A 20393-nucleotide genomic window follows, 5' to 3' on the forward strand; every position below is an offset into this window, starting at 1 on the left:
TTTTTGTTATTTTCAAGACTAATTTTAAAAGATATAAATAAGTTCCACAACCCATATAGCAAAGCGCCCGTGGCCTAATGGACAAGGCGTCTGACTTCTAATCAGGCGATTGTGGGTTCGAGTCCCACCGGGCGTGTGCGCATCCAACTTTTTATTATATTCTGAAAAATAAAGAAGCATGAAAAGGGAAGATGCAAAAATTCGCCAATTTTGTGCAAAGCGTCTCTCTCACCGTAGGCAAACAGGAAAGCATTTTGCATTTTAGAAAATCAGAATTGCCACTTCCAGAATCTTGGAAGCGTTTTCACAGTGAAAATCATGACCCCATTTAATCCAAAATGACAACCAACAACATTTGACACCTTTGTTAAAGTCATTTTGCAATTACCTTATTCAGGATGAATGATTTCCATTTTGAATTTGGGATTTAAGCTGTTCCAGAATTCAAATATAAAACATAGTAAATAAACATTTCTATGTTTCCAAAAGTAAAATTTGGCCACTTTTCTTGGGGAATACCCAGAAGTTTTGAAGACACAATCTGATCAACTTAAAAATTGGAAATTATTACCCACCAAATCTGAGAGCTGTAATCTATAGCTCTTTTTCAGACAGATTATATATGTAGTCCCGTTTATATTAAAAAATGTTCTGCTTTCATTTACAAACTACCTGAATAAGTGAACAAACAGGCAACCCTCCAGTAACATTAACACAGGAATAGTTTACAATAACATGCCACAATGTGCTTCACGTTCCTGAGACATGTCCCTCTTCCATGTAAGCCACCTCCTGTTCAGAATGCTTCTGAGAAGCGTAGATCAGCTGGCCCTGGACCCAATATGCCCTTTTGTTCAGATATCTTCCCTAGTCCATGAGGCGGCTCTGTTTGCCCATTCATCTCCTCATCTCTCCAGTTAGCGCCTTGCCATTCTCTCTACAACATCAAAATCAACAAAAATTTAAGGTTACAAAAGAAGGCAAAAGGATGAGATGAGGTATTCGTTCAATTCAGTTCATACATGTCTTGGGGTTGAGATGAGATATTTACCAATCCAGCCACATGCATCTAAGCATGAGGGCATCAATGATAAATTATAAGAGATAAGGGAAGAAGAAATTCTTGAGCTGTGAGCTGTCACTCTATTCATATAGATTCTAAAAGCCAATATATTGCATACATGTTTTCAACTATCAGTGCTAACAAGAATCATAATCAATATATGGTAGTTATCAAATCATGTATCAAATCAATTACCACTACAAATTTCTGTGTATTACAGCTAGCATGTATTGTTGCCTACAATTGGACTACAAAATAAATTCAAAGAAATGGAAAATAAATGCAAGATTATGTATTAATGAAAAATTAAATGCATAAGTAATGTACATGTGCATGACAATCCGAGTGTCAAAACCTCATTCCTCAATATCTAACACAAAAGGGTGACTGTTATTGGAAACTCAAAAGAAATCACTCTTTAATATCTTTCCTCAAAAAGCTTATTGCATATTTGCATTATTGTTTAAAAGTTACTTCAACATGTAAAGATGACATTTATTTATTTATTTATTTTTGCCTCCATTGCCAAAAAAACACCATCCGCTCTCTGTGGTACATGTAACCTTATAACATTTATCACTGTTCTCTATACTAAATGGAACCTTCCAAGTATTACCTTTTTTGGAAAATATTTACAGACACATCTGAGTTTCAATTGGAGGAAGTTGAAAATTTGAGCCTAAAGATGTGCTAACACAATAAAAAATAAAATAACATACCTGTTCACAGTTGAATGTCTGACCAAGAGATTTCCTTTTTTAAGCAAAAGATTCGAAAATTCAGAACATGGATGAGTATAGGGTTCCACATGTGCTTTATCAATCAATGCAATCTAATGATGTGTAATCCTTTGAAAATATATCTTATCTACACACTAAACTTTCAGTGTCAGATTCACAGGATGAGCGTTTTACACCTATCACTTAAAGAAAGCTATGAGTATCTAATTAATTTTCCCAAATATTATCTATATCCATGCATAAATGATCTTGGACTATTAGGGAAGAATCAAGCACTGGTAAATTGCTGAAGTGAAAAAAAACTAGGCCTGGTTTGATTAGAGTTTAAGAAAAAAAAGCTTCTTTGTTTTAGGGCCATGAGTAGAACTGAAAAAAGTGGTTTAGGGAAGCAACAGTAACCATTTGAGATTTAGATGGGTTATTGGCAATGAAGGTTCATGGGTTATAGTTGCAGAAAAAAAAAATTAAAGAAATAAGAATTGAGAAGAAGGAAAACTACTAGCATCCCACTAATAGGGTTCTAAGAATTGCTCCTTGGATCCTTAGCCACCACACCTAAGGCTAGGGATTGTATGGACAATCTTTAAGATCTTCTAAATATGTTGAAAACATAAAATATTATCGCGATTCTTCTTCAAAGAAAGAAATATCAACTTATATGTAGACCATTAATTAAAAAATCACAACAGAATAAGGAGACTAACCCATCCAACTAAAACTCCATACAAATCCTAGTAAAATAAGGAAGTACTAACCAATCCAACAAAACAAATCCTAGTTGAAAGCAAATGAAGGAAAATCATTTAGTAAGCTAAACCCAAATCTGCACACCAAAGAGCAAAGAGGTCTATAAAGATCTCTAATAGGAAAAGGACCTTCTTGGATAAATAATCATGGAGGTTTCCCAAAGAAAGTAACTGATTGTAGCTTAGTGTTACCAGAAGCATCTATAATCTGCATTCCAGCAGATGGGATGCTAACATTATAGTCAGGTGGTCATATCAGTGGCATTGTAAAGTTTTGTGCTTCTCCATTACCGATGGTTCAAAAATTACATCTGGGAGGAAACATGATGGGCAGATCAGCACTTTTACTGCAATGTTGCAGACTTCTATTTTAAGGATTATAATTTTTCCTGAGTTGTTATCTCCAGACCAGGAAATTACCGATCTCTCCTTATGCATCACTTGAATCCTTGCTATTTATCTCCTTCATTTCTTCATGTGAGGGTTTGAACCTTGGTTTTGTCAAAGTCCCCTTTTATTGCCTTGGCTAAGAGTCCTTCCCAGTTATTTTCCCTCATGCTAAATTCATCAAGAAGTCTAGTGTTCTATCTAAAGTGGACATCTTTTCTTGGATGGTTGTTAATAAAAGAGTCAATCTAGAGTGTACATACCTCTTAATCTAGAGTGTTGTGTTCCATGTTCAGACAATGGTGAGAGAGAAGATAAACTCTTCACAGACCTGTTTCCTTGGGATTATGCAAAAGGTAATTCAAGTAGATAGGTACTCCTCAAGACTCCTCAAAACAATCCAAAAGATCCTTCTCTTTATCGCTGTTGATCTGACTGTCTCATATACTCTATTACTTTCTCACTACCTGACACTTTATCCTGCCTCTACAACCAATGTTACAAACGTAATTTGTTCCTTCTTTAGGCTTAACAACACTATCACGGCACGACACCTAGAAGTCAATAATGCAACCAGCTGGAACTGTGCCTATCACCCAAGAAAGAACCTTCTCTTTCATCCTATACTTGAGCGTATCCTTGGGTGACCTATCAACACTATCCCCACTTTTTTTTTTTTTTTTTTTTTTGATCAAAAACAAATATATGTATTAATTGAGAATAGAAACATGAGAAGGATGAGAAATCCTCCCCATGATGTATACTTTGGTGTTTTGAGAGGCTTCCCATACCCAATTGACCTACTTAAGTTGGTTGCTTATGTGGTTTGAAGCCATTTTGGGTCTGAAAATTAATTTAACAAAGAGTGAGCTTATTCTGGTGAGGAGAGCGAGAGAACCTTGATGAGTTGGCTCTTGTATTAGGCCGTAAAGTGGGAGTACTCCTGACCACCTATTTGGGGCTCCCTTTAGGCGCCCCTTTTAATTTGTCGGTGGCTTGGGATGGGGTGGAAGAAAGATTCCGCAAAAGATTGGCTTTGTGAAAAAGACAATATATTTCCAAAGGGGGAAGACTAACATTGATTAGAAGTACGTTATCTAGTTTGTCAATCTACTTTTTGTCTCTTTTCCGAATGCCAAGGATTGTGCGGTTAAGGTTGGAAAAAATTCAAAGGGACTTCCTATGGGGAGGCGGGACCTTAGATAGTAAGCCTCATCTAGTGAAGTGGGATACCGTTTGCTTTGACAGAAGGAAAGGGGGCCTAGGTGTTAGGTGCCTTCACTCGCTTAATAAGGCCCTCCTTTGTAAGTGGATTTGTTGCTTTGCTTCAAAAAGGGAGGCCTTTTGGAGACAATCATTAGTGGTAAATATGGGGATTTGGAAGGGGTTGGCACTCTAAGGAAGTGAGAGGAGGCTATGGTGTTAGGTTATGGAAGACCATAAGAAAGTTGTGGGATGTTGTTAGTTCTAAATTGTCCTTTTCGGTGGGCAATGGGAAAAGAATAAAGTTTTGGAAAGATAAGTGGTGCGGGGATGAGCCATTAAATGTTTCATTTCTCTTTTTATTTGCTCTTTCTAACTCTAAAGATGCAGGGGTGGCGGAGTTGTGGCAGCATTCTAATGAGAGGGGTGGCTGGAATCCTAACTTCTTGAGGCCCCTAAATGATTGGGAGATTGTTATTGTGGAACGCTTTTAAGCAAGACTTCAAGATAAAGTGGTAGAAGAGGGTAAAGAGGATAAAGTGTGTTGGGTTGATACAAAGAGTGGAACTTTCTCTGTTAGATCACTTTATGCTAGCCTAGAGGCAGGAAGGGTAGTGCAATTCCCTTCTAGTGTTGTGTAAAACGCGTAGATTCCTCTTAAAGTGTGCCCTTTTGCTTGGGAGGCGACTTGGGACAAAGCTTTGAATCTTGACTAGCTTCAAAGGATGGGGTGGTCTTTGGCCAACCATTGTTTCCTATGTCTGTCTCATGAGGGAGTCTATTGACCACATCCTTTTGCATTGTGACAAGGCAAGGGTGTTGTGGGAGCTATCATTCTCTCTCTTTAGAGTTTTTTGGGTGATGCAGTCCACAGTTAGAGAGACTCTGCTAGGCTGGCATGGTTCCTTTGTTGGAAGAAAGCGAAAAAAGGTTTGGAGGACAGCTCCTTTATGCCTCTTCTAGACTATTTGGAAAGAGATAAATAGAAGATCTTTTGAGAATATGGAACTCTCAATCCAAAGGCTGAAATACTTGTTTTTGTGTAACTTATTAACTTGGACCAAACTGTTTATAGGTGCAAGATTGATGTCCTTAGTAGATTTCATTGATTGGTTGGGGTCGGTTTGACAGAGGGAGTATCTTTTTGTTTTCTCTTCCTTTTTTTGGCGCTTTTTGGTTGCTATTGTATACATTGTGTGTACTTTGGTCTGCCCTTTTTGGCGTTTTTAGTACAAATCTCATTTACTGATAAAAAAAAAAGAAAAAAGAATTGAGTAATCCTCCACTAACCAAGGATAGCTATACAAAAGGTACAAGGATGGCTCTACAAATGGCCTATACAAGTATAACAACTCTTAACCCCTATAGGCCCAACCCTAGGGTGTATATATCGAAAGCCAACTAAGCTGAATTACACTCAAAGGATAGGGTTTAAAAATGTTTGTACAGTAAGCCCAAAAGGAAACATAAAAATGAAGCAAATCCCACATCATCTCCAATGTCTTCCAACATGAATATGAGTTATGAGCTAGCTTTGTTTCACTCACATGAACTCTGGAATAACCAACCTCCTACATTCCAATATAATTCTTTTAGTAAATAGAAAAATCATGTTTAGGAAACTATACTAGCAACCTACCTAGTTTGTTTAGAAATGTTCAAGATTAATGATCAGGCCATGCAAGCTAGAAACACCTTTCTTTTTTTTCTTTTTTTTCTTTTATAGGCAATGATGTTATTCATTAAAAAAAGCAAAAGCACAACAAATACATTTAAGTATACAAAGAGTGCCAAAGAAAACAACAAAAAAAGAGCCAAGGAGCAACCAAGACGGGATTAAAAAAAAAAATATCTCCCTTCCTTAATAAGTACCCAACCACTCAACAAGATCTATTAGAGATATTGAACCATCACCTATGTACAACTTTACCCACAAGAGAAACACTTTTCTTTGATAAAGGAAAGTATTACTCAATCCATTTTCACACACACACACTATATAAAGACTCAAATTAAAAGAAAAAAAGCCACCAGAAAAGCGACCCAAGGTATACAAGAAAAAAAACCTCCCTTCACCACCAAGGCTCAAACAAGAGAAAACAGAGGAAGAACCTCAACAAGTACCCAACCATTCAAAAAAACTTACTAACGTTAGTGAAAATCATCTAAAAACAAAATCCCTTTTCAACTTTTGGATAGAAAAAGCCTTGTTATCGAACGCAATGTTGTTCCTTGCCTTCCAATCCGTCCAAAACAAACACAAAGGGCTTGCTCACCAAAATTTTCACATACACATATATCTACACAAACATCGATTTCAAATGCATGAGGCAATAAAAATCCACAAGAAGCAACTAGGAATATCATGTGTCAATATTCATTTAGCTAATAAGCCCATGGATAATGAGATTCCATAACTGGTACTTACTGATAATGTATTTGAACTAGTTGTTCTTATTTCTTAGGAAATACAACTAAAGCAAGTTCTTACTAATAGAAGAGGGATTTTGAATCCAGGTGCATTCCTACTAGGAGTAAAGTTTCCAATCATCTAGGTGATTTGGTTGGAGATGGAACACGGAACACTATTATGTTACGGTATGGCGATGTGACCAGTTTTCAGGTAAGCTGCCCAAATCTGCCTCTACAAGGATGGACTTGGGGAGTAAGTAATCCAGAAAAGGGTGGGGGGTTCAGGAACTTCTTACAAATCAGATCAGATTTGGACTGGACCACAGTATCCTACTGCTCAACTTGCTCCACAGATTAAGTATAAATTACCTTCTATTTTATTATTAATTACAGACATATCATTCTATACAAAAAAATCTAACCCTTCTCTCTTTAGTTTTGTCCACATTGCCACTACACCTGCTCATACTGCCATCTTTCATGAGTCTGGTGTTGACATTCACTTTCTATCTATTTGACATTCTAGTTCTAAAGGTGCACATTTCTTTTCTCTCTCTTCTTGTTTGGTTGATGAGAAAAATATTTTTTTTTAAAAAAACAAAAAACAATTTTAGGGTTTTTTTCCCCTAAAGTGTTGATTTGAGACTTCAAATGTTTTAGTTTCGTTTGTATCTTTAAGTCAAGTCTTATTTTTAGATTTTTTGTTTGAATACAAAAAGTTAATAGTTTTAACTTTTATATGAAATCTAAAGTCTGAATGATACTTTTGCATTGATTCCTATTCGGATTTCAGACAAGTTCACACCTACTCAAACTTCAGATAAAAAGGAAAATGCCATGTTACTTTCTTCTTCTTCTTCTTCTTCTTCTCTTTTTTTCTTTTTTTTTTTTTAAAAAAAAAAAAAAAAATCTTCTTTAATTAGTTTTTGAGAAACAAATGAAAAGAAAACAAAAATAAATTCTGTAAAACCACTATAAGTGAGGTTTCCAAAGGCTAGAGAATTACCAAAAAAAGACCTTTGATATTCATTATGTTTTCTCCAGCATCCACACAAAATTTTAGTGTTTTGCTTTTTTCTTTTCTCAAATGCTTTTACCCTTAAACTATAGCACTGTTTTTATAATTTTCATTAAAGATAGCGTTATAATATCTTTTTCTCTAGATTCCATCTGAATCATAAGACCACTTTATGTTTTAGTTTTGTCCTCTCTTCTTCCTTAAATTGAGGTGGGAATGGGATTTGCGGTTTCCTTTCCAACATGGGTTTGGTTTGGAAAATGTTATGTTTCACTCTCCTCTGATTGGGGTCAGGAGAAGAGTGAACCATCCCACACCCACTCCATTGCTACTCCAATTATTTTCTAGAATAAGCAAAAATCACTACACCTACTTTGGCATTCCATGCACCACCTCACTTCATTAAGGGATTTGAGAATAAGGCTTTTTTAGAGCATCCCTAAGAGCTTAATTATGCTCAATCAGATAAAGGTGTTTTAAGGGCAACAAGAGTATGGTAGGGAGCTTGTGTGGATTGCTTCTGTTTCGCTAAGGCTATCTTAACCTTAATTTTGATGGTTGCTCTTCAAAGACTCCAAGAAAGATGAAATAAACCACGTTTAGAGATTATTGTGGCTTTATGGTAAGAACTCATGTGAAACAAGTTTAGTTTTGCATTGGCAATTGAACCCAAGATTACTAGAACGATCAAAGGTAGCCAAACTTAACCTGCTTGTACATAGAGTATGATGGTAAACCTCATTTGAAACATACAACTTAAGTAGAAGGCATAGATTCCAAGTACACTAAAAAGAAAACTTATTTTTTTAAAGAGGCAACCAAAAGCATAGAGTCTTCAACTGTTTTTGTTAACTACAACTTACCTTTATAGTGTAATGATTGTTTCTAAGGAAAACATATAGCATGCCCATTTGAGGTAGGTTTTAGCTTTTCTTGTTGAGTGGTAGAACAAGTAGAAGCAAATGTACGTGCCATTTTTGTCCAATTGATCTTGCGTTTAGGGACCATCTTAAAAATGCTTTTATGAAAATAAGGGCAATTTTTACTCTTTTAAACATTTCATTAATCTCAAATTGGTTCCCACATTAAGTTTGAGCAACAATAAATTCCTTAGATACACATGTTGAATTATGTGCTATACATGTTTGAGAGTTTTATTTGAATATCTTTAAAAGTTACTTTTGGGATTCAAATGCTGCTTCTAGTGTTTAGGAAATTCTCCCAAATACAGCAAGTAAATCATTCTCAAAGCTACCAAAAAAAAGTCTTTGCACATATTGCACATCTTGTGTACCACATATATGAAATTATGTATCACATCTGTATATAAAAATACAACACACAAAATGCATATTTGTAATCTATATGAATTTAGTTATTAAATGTATAGTAGTATCATATATTATATTCCATATAGTATCCTAGGTATCCTTTAGTGTCTTTGGTATACATTAAGGCTCTTGATTCAATATCCTTGTATTTTTTTAATTCTTCCTTCTGTAATTGAGACTGAAATCATGACATTTGATAATAACACTTAGACCACCATAATAATGTAGTTTGTAGGATTCAAAACCCTGATCTCATTCACACCAACACAAGTTTATCACAAACCTTGCTATTTTTGTTTGTGATATATGGACATCTCATCCACTCCAATGGATTTCCATATTCCACAAACAAGGGATATAAATGGCACAATGCATAACTTGTCCAATCTAACACTAAACTAAATACAGAATTTGGTTTCTATATTCTATCGCATGCCCTTCCTTACCTGAGGATCTATGAATGGCTTTAATACATATTTTAACACTCCCTTTCAAGATGAAGGTTTGAGCATAAGATAAAGAAACATACCCAACTCTATAAAAAAAAGATATGCTTGAATTCAACTATTTCCTAATGTTTTTAGATAATCTCCTGAATCAACTTTAGGCTAGACATATGCACGAGATAATCTTTTTTATCATTACCCAATTTTGCACAAAATAGCTACCAATCAATCTCAGTGCGTTTTTATCTTGAACAAGAAATAATCAATATCATTATTGTTTATCCTTTTGTGAGATACAAAATAGCTTCTTGATTATCACAAAACATCCTCATAGAATTCCAAATCAAGATTTCCTATTTCTTGTGAGAGAAACTAAGGGAGTTATTTAGAATCAAAATCCCCTTCCCTTCGGGCATTATTTGGATTTCTTAGGTCCCAACTAAAGCGACCTTTTTTGCTTGGGAAGCCAATTAGGGAAAAGTCTTGATATTAGATCAGCTTCAAAGATGAGGAGGCCACTGGTGAACATTTGTTATCCATGTAAAATTGAAGGAGAATCAATCGATCACATCCGTCTTCATTGCACCATGTCAAGGGTTCTATGGGCAATTGTTGTTTCTCCCTATTTGGTGGAGTTTGGGTGCTTCCTTCCACAATTAGAGAAACTCCTTTAAATTTCCATGACCACTTTGTAGGGAGGAAATGAAAGAAGGTTTGGCAAGCGACTCCACTATGCATTTTTGGACGTTGTAGGAGAGAAATTGCAAAGTGTTTGGAAATGAGGAGCAATCTAAGAATAAGTTGAAATGGTTGTGCTAAGTAGTATGTTAGCTTAGGTTGGGATGTACATAATGGAAGGCTGAATGCCCTAGATCGATTTTGTACATTGGTTAAGATCATGTTGAGAAAGAGAGAGAGAGAGAGAGAGAGAGAGTTGTTTTTTGTTTCTCTTTTGTGGATTTGCCACGTGGTGCCCGTTGTATACAGCTCATGTACATTGGTGTATATCTTTCCTTTTCACACATATATGCATATTTCTTTGCTTACCAAAAGAAAGGGAAAAGCTAAGAGAGCGTTTGGTTAAACTTAATATTTATTGCTTAATGGTTAAGTTAAATTATGCGTAAGTTATTAAGTCATTAAATTGATTTATCAAAGTCATTTAACTTTAAGTTACAATACTAAGTCATTTTACCATACTTAATATGCTTAATAACTTAAATTAAGCCATTAAAACATATCAAGTCAACAAGTTGATTTACCTAACACCCTCTATGCCTACATTATATCACACACTATACAAGCACAGCTCTACACGCCACTTCTGCACTAGCTAGAAACATATATTCCTCGTGCTTTTTCAATCACTGGACTACTTCCCACAAATTTAAGTAGCCTAAACAATAGGATAGTGCAGCATTTTCATCACTACAGCACTTTACCTAGATGATACTCACTTGGCAAGATTGAATGGAGCACAACATCATACAATGTAGGGTTGGGCAAGATTTAATTTAGGTTTGGTCTTAACCAACCCAGAACTGAACCATGTTGGTCAGTTTTGATAAAAAAGGAACCGTTAGAAATAATTTTTTAATTAGTCAACCAAATTGACTTGATTTAACATCAAGATTAGATTTGGTTCAATTGATTTGGTTTGGACCAAAATTGGACTCATATTTTCTAGAAAAATGACAGCCAAAAAAACTTGTTATCACACTAAATAATGAAATACAAGTTGTATAATACAACCCAAAAATATGATAATCCAACCTAAAATATAAAGCAATAATAAAAACATTTCATATAGATATTCATGGTTGAAAAAACTTGTTATTGTTGACAGAAGTAAGAAAGAAAAGGAGAGAAATGAGTTAGGATTAGCTTTAGGGAGGAAAAATTCAAGGAAAAGATAACTTATGGTTTGGCTCAATTTAAATTAGATGAAAAATTTTCACCTAAAAATCAAATCAATGATTTCAGTTAATAAATTGAATTCATAAATTTTGAAACATTGAAAAAAAAAATGATTAAATTGGTTCAATTTAGTTCTTTCGAGTTGATCAATTCACTGGATTTCTTGCCCACTCCTAATACAAGTAGAAGTGATATTATAAGAGAGCCAAACTAAAATGAATTCTAAATTGGTAAGTGGAGGCCAAGTATATGACTACCATTTCACGAAGTAATTGGAAGGTCACCATAGAGGATATCCTATGCAAAACTGACAAATAGTGGATGGGCAAAGGAGATGTTGGAGGTGCAATATCTATTTGTTCAAATAAGAAACTTCAAAAACCGGTTACACAGGTGAAATATATTTTACTGTAGTAGAAATCCCACATGTCTGCACACTGTTTTGTTGTGTCTAGGAAAATAACAATAGCATAAACTGCAAGCTCCCTGATATTCCATAACCACATAACGATGCATCCACTCTTCTGACTGATTTAGAGGTTCAGACGATATATTGAAGTTTCTGTTAGCACCTAAGAGTCTAATAAGACTACAATAATGCCATTCAATTTTATGGTCATGCTTTGCGTCCAAACACCATCATAGGAAGCAATTAGAAGAGCTTTGATACCATTACAATCAGGTTCAACAGTCTTAAACAGGAAGTCACTATCCACAAAAAAACAGAAATGTAGATGTATTTTACAAGGCCCCAAGAACTTCAACAAGATGAAGCATAATGAAACATTATTTTCATAAAAAGCTCCTGAACCGTTGGCCGTCAGCAAAAACTAAACTATGCATCACTGAACCATCAAATGGCACAAAAAATAAGGTCATCAGAAAACAGAAGTCAGATTCAAAGCACCACTAAAAATTGAGTGACCTCTGAAAGCAACATTTTAGGAGCATCAAAGAAGTAATGACCCATGTTGTACTTATCTTCAAACATGATGACCCTGAACTAGAATCCAGTAAAGGAAAAGAGAGAGGACCCAAAAAAAAACCCTTAAAACTACTGTTGTCCCGAAAAAGGTTTGGAGTTCCTTAAAATGAGCAAAAATTCTCCAAAATCCGTGGGCCAGCACATGGTGTACTTTAAGAAAATAAATCACAACTGCTATGTCCTAGGGTACTCTGTACAATGCTGATGTTAACACACAACAACTGTAATAGCAGAAATCTCCTTGTTTATGATTATAAATAATCCTTCATATAATATGGGTTTAAGAGGGAAGATGTAAAACCAGAGAAGGACCTAGGCAGCTAAATGAGATGAGAAGAGGAAACGCCACAGCAAATCACTCCATTTCATGTAGGCTCCAACAAGCTTTAATACAGTTTACAAAGGATAATGGTAAAAAAAACTAGAACCACCCTAATACCAATAACTAAGAAACTAATTTGAACTAATATAATGATATTTGAACTATAGTAGTCATGATATTTTATTGAACTAAGACTGCAATGATATTTTATTTGAATTTTGCATGTTTTGAACAATCACAAACACTTGCCTCCTCATAATTGTGACTTCCATCCTTGATAATAAAGGGGCTCGTAAGTGGAGGAACAATGTCTGGGTCAACCTTTTGAAATATAAATGTGGTGTATAGACCTGCAAAAGGGAAATGCCAAAAGAATGAGAACTGACAAACCAAATGGTAATGCTAGCCAGATGTGGTAATATGGGAGAATTAAAACAATGAATGAATTACCTAATACATCATATGATCGAGGAAGAAGTCTCCCTCTAGGATCCACCAGATTCGGACCAGAATTAAGCAGCATGCCTGCAAATTGTGCCCTTCAGGCAACAATAAAACAGCAGGGGAAGATCAACATGTAATTTGATCAACACAAAATGAACTTTCTACAAAAGAATAAGTTGGAAACTGAAGCCTCAGAGGTTGTTTGGGAAACTAATTTTTTTATATATTCATGCATGCCCGGAACTTAATAATAGAATGGAATAATGAAACCACTCAAACCAGTTTATGGAACAGCTCCCCAAGAACAACATATGAGAATGGAATGGGCAGTAAAACAAATTAAAAACTGTCAAGCAAAGGATACTAATGAGTTAGAGCTATTGAAATGTCTCTGAATCTGTAAAAGATCTTTGGCATTTGCCATTGACTGAGCATTAACCACGCAAATGCTTTGACTTTGGGAGTAACTTTAAACTTTCAAATAAAGTTAATTTGAGTAAAGGCAACTGGAGAATCAATCTTGGGAAGCACATGGAAAAAAGATGTAGCAGAAAAAGTTAGATAGAACCAAGGTCTCAATCCTCTCACGAATAAAAGACAAAGATAAACATTATGCAAATGGAGTGTGAGACAAAGGGTCATCAATTTCCTGGTGATAAGTTATGTCGAAATTCAAAGTTCCAAGAATGTGAAGGGTTAAAACATGCCTAGAACATGAGGAATAAGAAGATCTCTAGCTGTGAAATGCGATGGAAATTCGGATAGAGAAGGCAACGAGGCTGATCCTTTCACCATAGATCCTCCCACCAATGAATTTTTGAACCATCACCAATCAAGAAACCAACAAACTGGGTGAAATTAGGGAAACTAGGATATAGCTACTGTAAATTTTTATTTTTTTTATTTTTTATTTTTTTGATAGGTAAAAGCAATTGTATTAAAAAAGGAAAATATACACAATGTATACAAGAAACCCAAAACAAAAAGGTGCGGTCACAAAAACATCTGCACCCGCCTTATAGATCTCCTAACCAATCTACAAAATCAAGTGTCGACAAGGAGCCTACCCCAATATACAATCTTACCCAATCCCCAAATAGATACAAAAAAGAACTTTTAAAAGAATGACCTAAACATTCACAATTCCCAAAGGTTATCCTATTTCTTTTCCTCCAAATGGACCAAAAAAGGCATAATGGAGCAACCTTCGAAGCCTTTTCCCTTTTTCTACCAACAAGAAAGCCTCCCTAACTCAAGAGTAAACCTCTTACTAAAGAGTGCATCACCCACTGTACACCAAATAAAGCAAAAACTAGCTGCCGCAAAATAAGAGCTTTTGGGCAATGAAGAAGAATATGATCACTCGTTTCTTCTTCCTCTTTGCACATGTAGCATCTATTACGCAACTTCCACCCCCTCTTTTTTAGTTGATCCAAAGTCAAAATCTTGCCCCAAGTTGCCTCCCAAGCAAAGAAGCGGACTCTAACAGGGGCCCAAGAGTTCCAGACTGTATCATGAGGGAAAGGATCCGCCCCCTTACTAGCCAAGGAGGAGTAGAAGGATTTAACAGAAAAAATACCACTCTTTGTATCAACCCACTCCACTGAATCCTCAGAATCCATAGAAAGAGAATGGTCATGCAGACTCTCAAAGAAGTTGTCTACCTCTTCCAGCTCCCAATCATTCAACTGTCTACTGAACCTAGGATTCCAGCTACCACCATCCCAAGCATCAGCCACCCGAGCATCTTTAGAAGAAGCTATAGAAAAATGGTTTGGGCAAGCATCCCTCAACAGCTCATCCCCACACCATCTATCCTTCTAGAACTTCACCATGTTCCTAGAATCAACCTTAAAATGCGTTCTAACTTTGAAAACCTCCCATCCTTTTTTTATTGCCATCCAAATTGAATGCACAGAAGAATGTACAGAAGGTTGGAGAATCCTTCCAAATTGAAAAACTAACAAGAGGAAAGAAAAGGACAAGTGACAAAGAATAGAAAGGCCATAATAGCTGCCCATGAACACCGAGGTTAGAAAAACACCATATCCATTGAAAGTGATTTACCAGAATTGATATTACCCAAAAAAAAAAGGTGGGGCCTTCTTTGCATCTGTCTGGAAGAACAAATATGCCACATGATCCTATGTCCTTGCTATAAATAATGCATTCTTCAATAACTGATCTCCAGTAATTCATAATTCAAATTCTGCAACAAAATTATGCTCTCCTGAGTTTAAAGCTCCTTTAGAGAACCTTAAAACCAGGCATTGGCTACCATGCTAACCTTCCAATTAGAATTCAATAAATTCAAGAGTGAAAAAAGTCTTGATTATAATTTGAAACCCATCCCTTTAGAAAGTTAATTCAAACTAAATAAGTAAAGCTTTCTATAAATTATAATATACATTAGTTTTAATTTCTTTCATTCTTTTAATACCAAAATGTAATCCAAACAAAAAATACATTGCTGCTGGTATCACCATGTTGATCCTGTGGTTCCAAATATATGACATGGATAGAACATGGAAAAAAAATGCCTATACAAAGCAAGATCTGATCCACAAATCAGAATCCACAGGAAGCAACAGAAAAGGACCACATGCTTAACAAAGCCATGGGAAGCAACAGATGGAGGTATACATGCGGGTTTTTACAAGGAGGGGCTAGTTTTTGTGGCTTTATTTCCTGGTCACTTTCTACCTTCTTTTGTACATCTTTGAAGAATTGTTTATCCATCTTGTATTTACCAATTGATTGATGAATGGAAATGTTTTTTTCTGATAAAAATAATAATAATAAAATAAAAATGAAGTAAAATAACACAGATAAACCATGAGTTGCAAAACAAAAATCCACATACCTGTTATCATCATAAAAGTCAGTCAGGTTCTGAATTTCCACATACTCAAGACCTGCCTCCCTGGCCAACCTGAGTTAAATAAGGTAGACTGTGTCAGAAGATCCCTTGCATGTCAAGAATTCAAAACTGCTGAGAAAATAAGTGAAATGGAGGAAAGAAGTGTTAGTCTGCTGATGTTCTGTAATCAATTTGACTAATTTATACTCAGCACCATTTATATGTTGAAAAATACCCTTCCTATTACAATCAAGGTTTTCAACCTCTATTCATGTTACTTAACATTACAGGCACTTTGGAGGAAGAACTAAATCATTGACATTTTGAAAGAATCAGTAACTAATAGAAGAATTGGTGTAAGATATTCTTGTTATAGAATTAACAAGTTTTTCTTTGATACTGAGATGTTGGAAAAGTCACAGAGTTTATGAGATTGAAAAGCTGTCTACATATTGTGAATCATTGCATTTACATAATACATTTTATAACACTAGTATTTTATATATAAACCCTAAGGAAGAATTAATATGAGGAACTAAATAACTTTCAACAAAATGAACTTTTTTTGTTTTTTCAGAACAAAATGAACTTATTATCTGTTTCAATTTCATTATGTTAATTGTTTATGCATATTTCCACCTATGTTTCAATTTAACTTTAAATTTCTGAGTATCCTATATACAAAATAAATATAATAAAAAGATGTAGAGAAAACACTGACCAATATACAATATGATACATGATTTTAACAGCTTTGGTGCCAACCAAGAAGGCAGCTAATTGACATTATCTATTGATTAAACACTGAGTTATCAGGTAGTGGTTTAAGAAGAACAACCTGATCAAGCTTGGGAAGTGAACCAGGCAATAAGTTTCGGCAGAAGTATCATTGGCAAATTTCAGCTGGTATTTCTTTCCAAAAAATGGAAACCTGGAAAACATTGCTCATCAAGTAAGACAAAAACAAGTATTATCAAAATGTATCTATAAAATCATTGATTAAGCAGGTGTATTGGGAAGCTTAGTTTCATTTATACTTCTCTTCTTCAACTTCAAAAGTGATCATATAGCTCTCTGATCGAATGCAATTTGGAACAATGTTCGGCTTCATGCTGCTGCCTCTGTTGTGGTATGCTTCAACATTCTTCTGGTACTTTGCCCTGTGTTGCAACAAAATAACAATGATAAGAGACTAATAACAGAAACTTGAGATCTAGATCATAAGTTGCAAAGGCAAAGAAGTGATTCCGAGGATGGGATTAATATTAGAACTCTCCCCCTTTCTATTAGAACAGTGTTAGTTCGCTATTACCGCCGGTCAGGCCAATGAGAATTCAATTGTGATATTGCTATGTGCGCCACTAGAGCTTTGATCACATGCTTTGAGCCGAGTCAATGAGTTTGAATATTCGTGTACGTATGCCATGTAGATTGAAAAGGGATAAGCCCTCACTGACTAAGTGAAAATAATAGTTTTTATTTCAAAAGAAAACCCACTTGTTGAGCAGTGAATTAGCATCTTCCCTGGTTCTATTCCATGCATAAAGCGTTAAAAGAATAACTACCATTTCACGCTTGATCTACAATCTTGCAATTCACTGTCCAACGATGAGGTCACTGTGAGTTAATTACACATTAAGTTCCTTCAAACAAACTCTTCAAATTTCAGTTTCAGGCTTTCAGCTTAAACTTTAGTCCTGGTTGAGTGAAAGTAACACAAACTGTATAGAATTAGAGCTTTAAAATGATCAAATTGAAATGAATCAAAAAAAATTTTAATCCATCAAAATCCAGAAAGCAGCTCTCAAACTTTCAAGGTTCCAAGTTTCATGCTCAGTATGAGAGAGAGAGGGGTTCTGGATAATGCATATCTCTTGTTTTCTAAGATATGGTCTCATCTTCACTATGATGGAAAAGCCCTAACAAAGCTTTATTTATTCAGATTTCATATTGCACTTAGTACCAGCAAAAAAGAGCTGAAACAAAGATTGGAGTGAGTCCATCAGAAAACAACTTTTATTGGTAATACAAAGTAAAAATTACAAAAGATGGTCAAAGAAAATAAAAACCTTGCATGCAGGATGCAATATAAGTTATGAACTCCAGAAACAACAGGTCCAAAGGAAAAAAAGCAATAGGGTCTTTGATAGTCGTAGGGCTATACCATATGGTAGATGAGTCAGGTGTAATGCCAAAAAAGTAACCCCCTGGTTTCAGCAAAGATGCCACGTTATGTAGAAGTCTTCTTCCTTTATCTTCGTTTTCAAAACCCAACTGCAAGTAAATAGCCATCTCAATTTCATTCTATTCTCATGTTTTTTTGGGTTAAAATAAAAAGGAGGAAATAAACAAATAAACAACAACAATCATCAAAAGAAAAAGACAATTTGGAACCTGTAAATGCTGCAAGCAGCAAACAACATCAGCAGTATTGCACTTGTCCTGCAAATTTAATTCTAGATTTTCCTGCCAAAGAGATATAATGTCAGAGAACAACTATGCAAAAGCAATTAAAACATACACAGCTGAAATACATATACATGCATAAAAAAATCTGATATTTATAACATAACCAAAGGATTAACATGTTGAAAAACATGCTAGAAAGTTATGATCAGTCCGGGAAAAAAAATTACAGAAAATTTCAAGTATACAGAAAGGGGGGAAAGTAAATCCTGCCAATTAAGAGACCCATCATCATATTTACACTTCTCTTGACATCAGAAACTGCTAGATGTCAATTTGTCAACTCGGCCAAATTTTAAGAATTTCAGCACTTAAAAAAAGTCCTCTTGAATTCAAGATCTAATTGCTAATTAGAATAATAAAAAAAAAATAATAATTTGGTTTGACTCCTGGTTTGAAATTTTATTGTTCTACATTCAACTCAATTAAAGAAAAAAAAATTCTGAAACTCTTCCTGTTAATGAAACATTTTTAGTGACCTTCATATCCATTTGAGCTAAGCCTCAAAAGCTCCAAAGTACCTAAAAAGCTTGCTTGGTAATGGAAATGAGAACCATGTCATATATTTTCCAGGACAGAAAAATGCAAACAACACACAAAATGAGTTCCATGATTTTCAAAAACTGTTTCTGGAAACATTTTCTTTTTGATAGGTAAAAAAAGGGTTTGCATTAGAGATGCCTAAAAGCGGCAAAAACAGTACACACAAAGCATACAAACGACACCCAAAAAAGCTGTGGTAAGGAGACAAAAAAAGGTCTTCCCCTTACTTGACAAACAACCAATCTATATAGTCAATCGTAGACAAAGTGTGGTCCTTTATATACACCCTAGCCTAATTCACAAAAGTATACAAGAAAAAAGATTTTCTGAATTCATAAAATTCAGAAACATTTTCTGAAAATAGATCATTAAAAAAAGGTTAAAATGTTGATTTTTCATTTTTTTTTTTTTTAAATGCAAGCACTTTAAGAATTGAAAACCATCCAAAATCAAATATGAATGGAGAATGAAAAAACCATTTCACTTCTGCCACTAAATAGATCCTTATTTCCTCTGCTTTTCCTCAGACTTCTACATAACCAAACAAGGGGTGAAGTAATTTTGAATACTAAACATGAATTTCTGTCCTTACAAGACCAAAATCAAGAACCATAAACAAAGAAATCCCTAAAATCAGCGGCACCCAGTTGAGGCAAATAATAATTATTTACTAACAACAACTACAAGTTAATAAATAAATGGATAAGCTCACCATGGAAGGATCTAGTTCATAAAAATCAGCATTGTAAGACTTCCTCTGACTCTCCCAAACCTCCTTAGTGTGGCTTAGTCCAGAACTTGAAACATCTAACACCACACCCCCAAAACACCAAAAGTCATCAATTTGCAATCAATTCATCCAGAAATATTTACAGAGTACCATTTGGCTAGCGTTTTGAAAACACCTTTTTGGCCTTCAAGAGATAAAAACACTGAAATGTTTGCTTTCACAAAGCAAGAAACTCCGTTCAAAAATAATTAATAAATAAAATAAAATAAAACGTTGATTACCGATTCCGATGTAGTGACCGATTTGAGCTTCGTCCCACTTGTCTGCGTCGGATCCTGCTCCGGCGTAGAGATCGCACACCTTCACAAAACCAACCGAAAACGACACCGTTCATCAGCAGTGTTTTAGAAAGAGTGAGGTGAGGAGAGGGTCAGGGCACGTACGGTGGCGTAGGGAGAGACGAAGATCTTGATGAGGGCAGTTTTTGCGAACTCGAAGAGTCGATGGTGAGTGGACTCGGTTCTTGGAGCCGGAATTGAAGTCATGGTTGGCCTGGCAGTAGCTTCCCAGTCAGGCCGACTCGGTGTATGAAGAGAAAAACCAAGGCGCCAAAAAGTGGAAGAGATGGGGGCCCTATATTCCACGTAGTAACACCGAATTGTGAGATGGATGTTGTGGATGCTTTACACGTCATCGTATCACAAACAAATGGACGGTGGAGTGGATGAAGCCGAGGACCGTTTATTGACGTGGAGCCAGGTTTTTAGCCTTTTAGGACCT

At 35.4% G+C, this 20393-nt stretch overlaps 1 protein-coding gene and 1 non-coding gene across 2 annotated transcripts; one reads left to right on the forward strand and one right to left on the reverse strand.

Annotated features, from left to right (window-relative positions):
• The first annotated feature begins 63 nt into the window (after window positions 1-63).
• Window positions 64-136, forward strand: TRNAR-UCU. Its single transcript has one exon. It is a non-coding gene; the product is annotated as a tRNA-Arg (tRNA).
• A 411-nt stretch (window positions 137-547) lies between these two features.
• On the reverse strand, window positions 548-20206 carry LOC117929308 (mRNA cap guanine-N7 methyltransferase 2). The gene is made up of 11 exons (XM_034849589.1): window positions 20057-20206; window positions 19895-19973; window positions 19596-19690; window positions 18269-18340; window positions 18039-18148; window positions 16912-17034; window positions 16713-16805; window positions 15878-15946; window positions 13021-13109; window positions 12820-12920; window positions 548-937 (listed from the first exon to the last, which is right to left on the reverse strand). Exons 1-11 carry the CDS (start codon window positions 20156-20158, stop codon window positions 797-799), a joined length of 1074 nt encoding a protein of 357 aa, XP_034705480.1. The 5' UTR covers window positions 20159-20206; the 3' UTR covers window positions 548-796.
• Between the last annotated feature and the right edge of the window lie 187 nt (window positions 20207-20393).

Source organism: Vitis riparia, chromosome 13, assembly GCF_004353265.1.
Source record: "Vitis riparia cultivar Riparia Gloire de Montpellier isolate 1030 chromosome 13, EGFV_Vit.rip_1.0, whole genome shotgun sequence".
Classification (NCBI taxonomy): domain Eukaryota; kingdom Viridiplantae; phylum Streptophyta; class Magnoliopsida; order Vitales; family Vitaceae; genus Vitis; species Vitis riparia.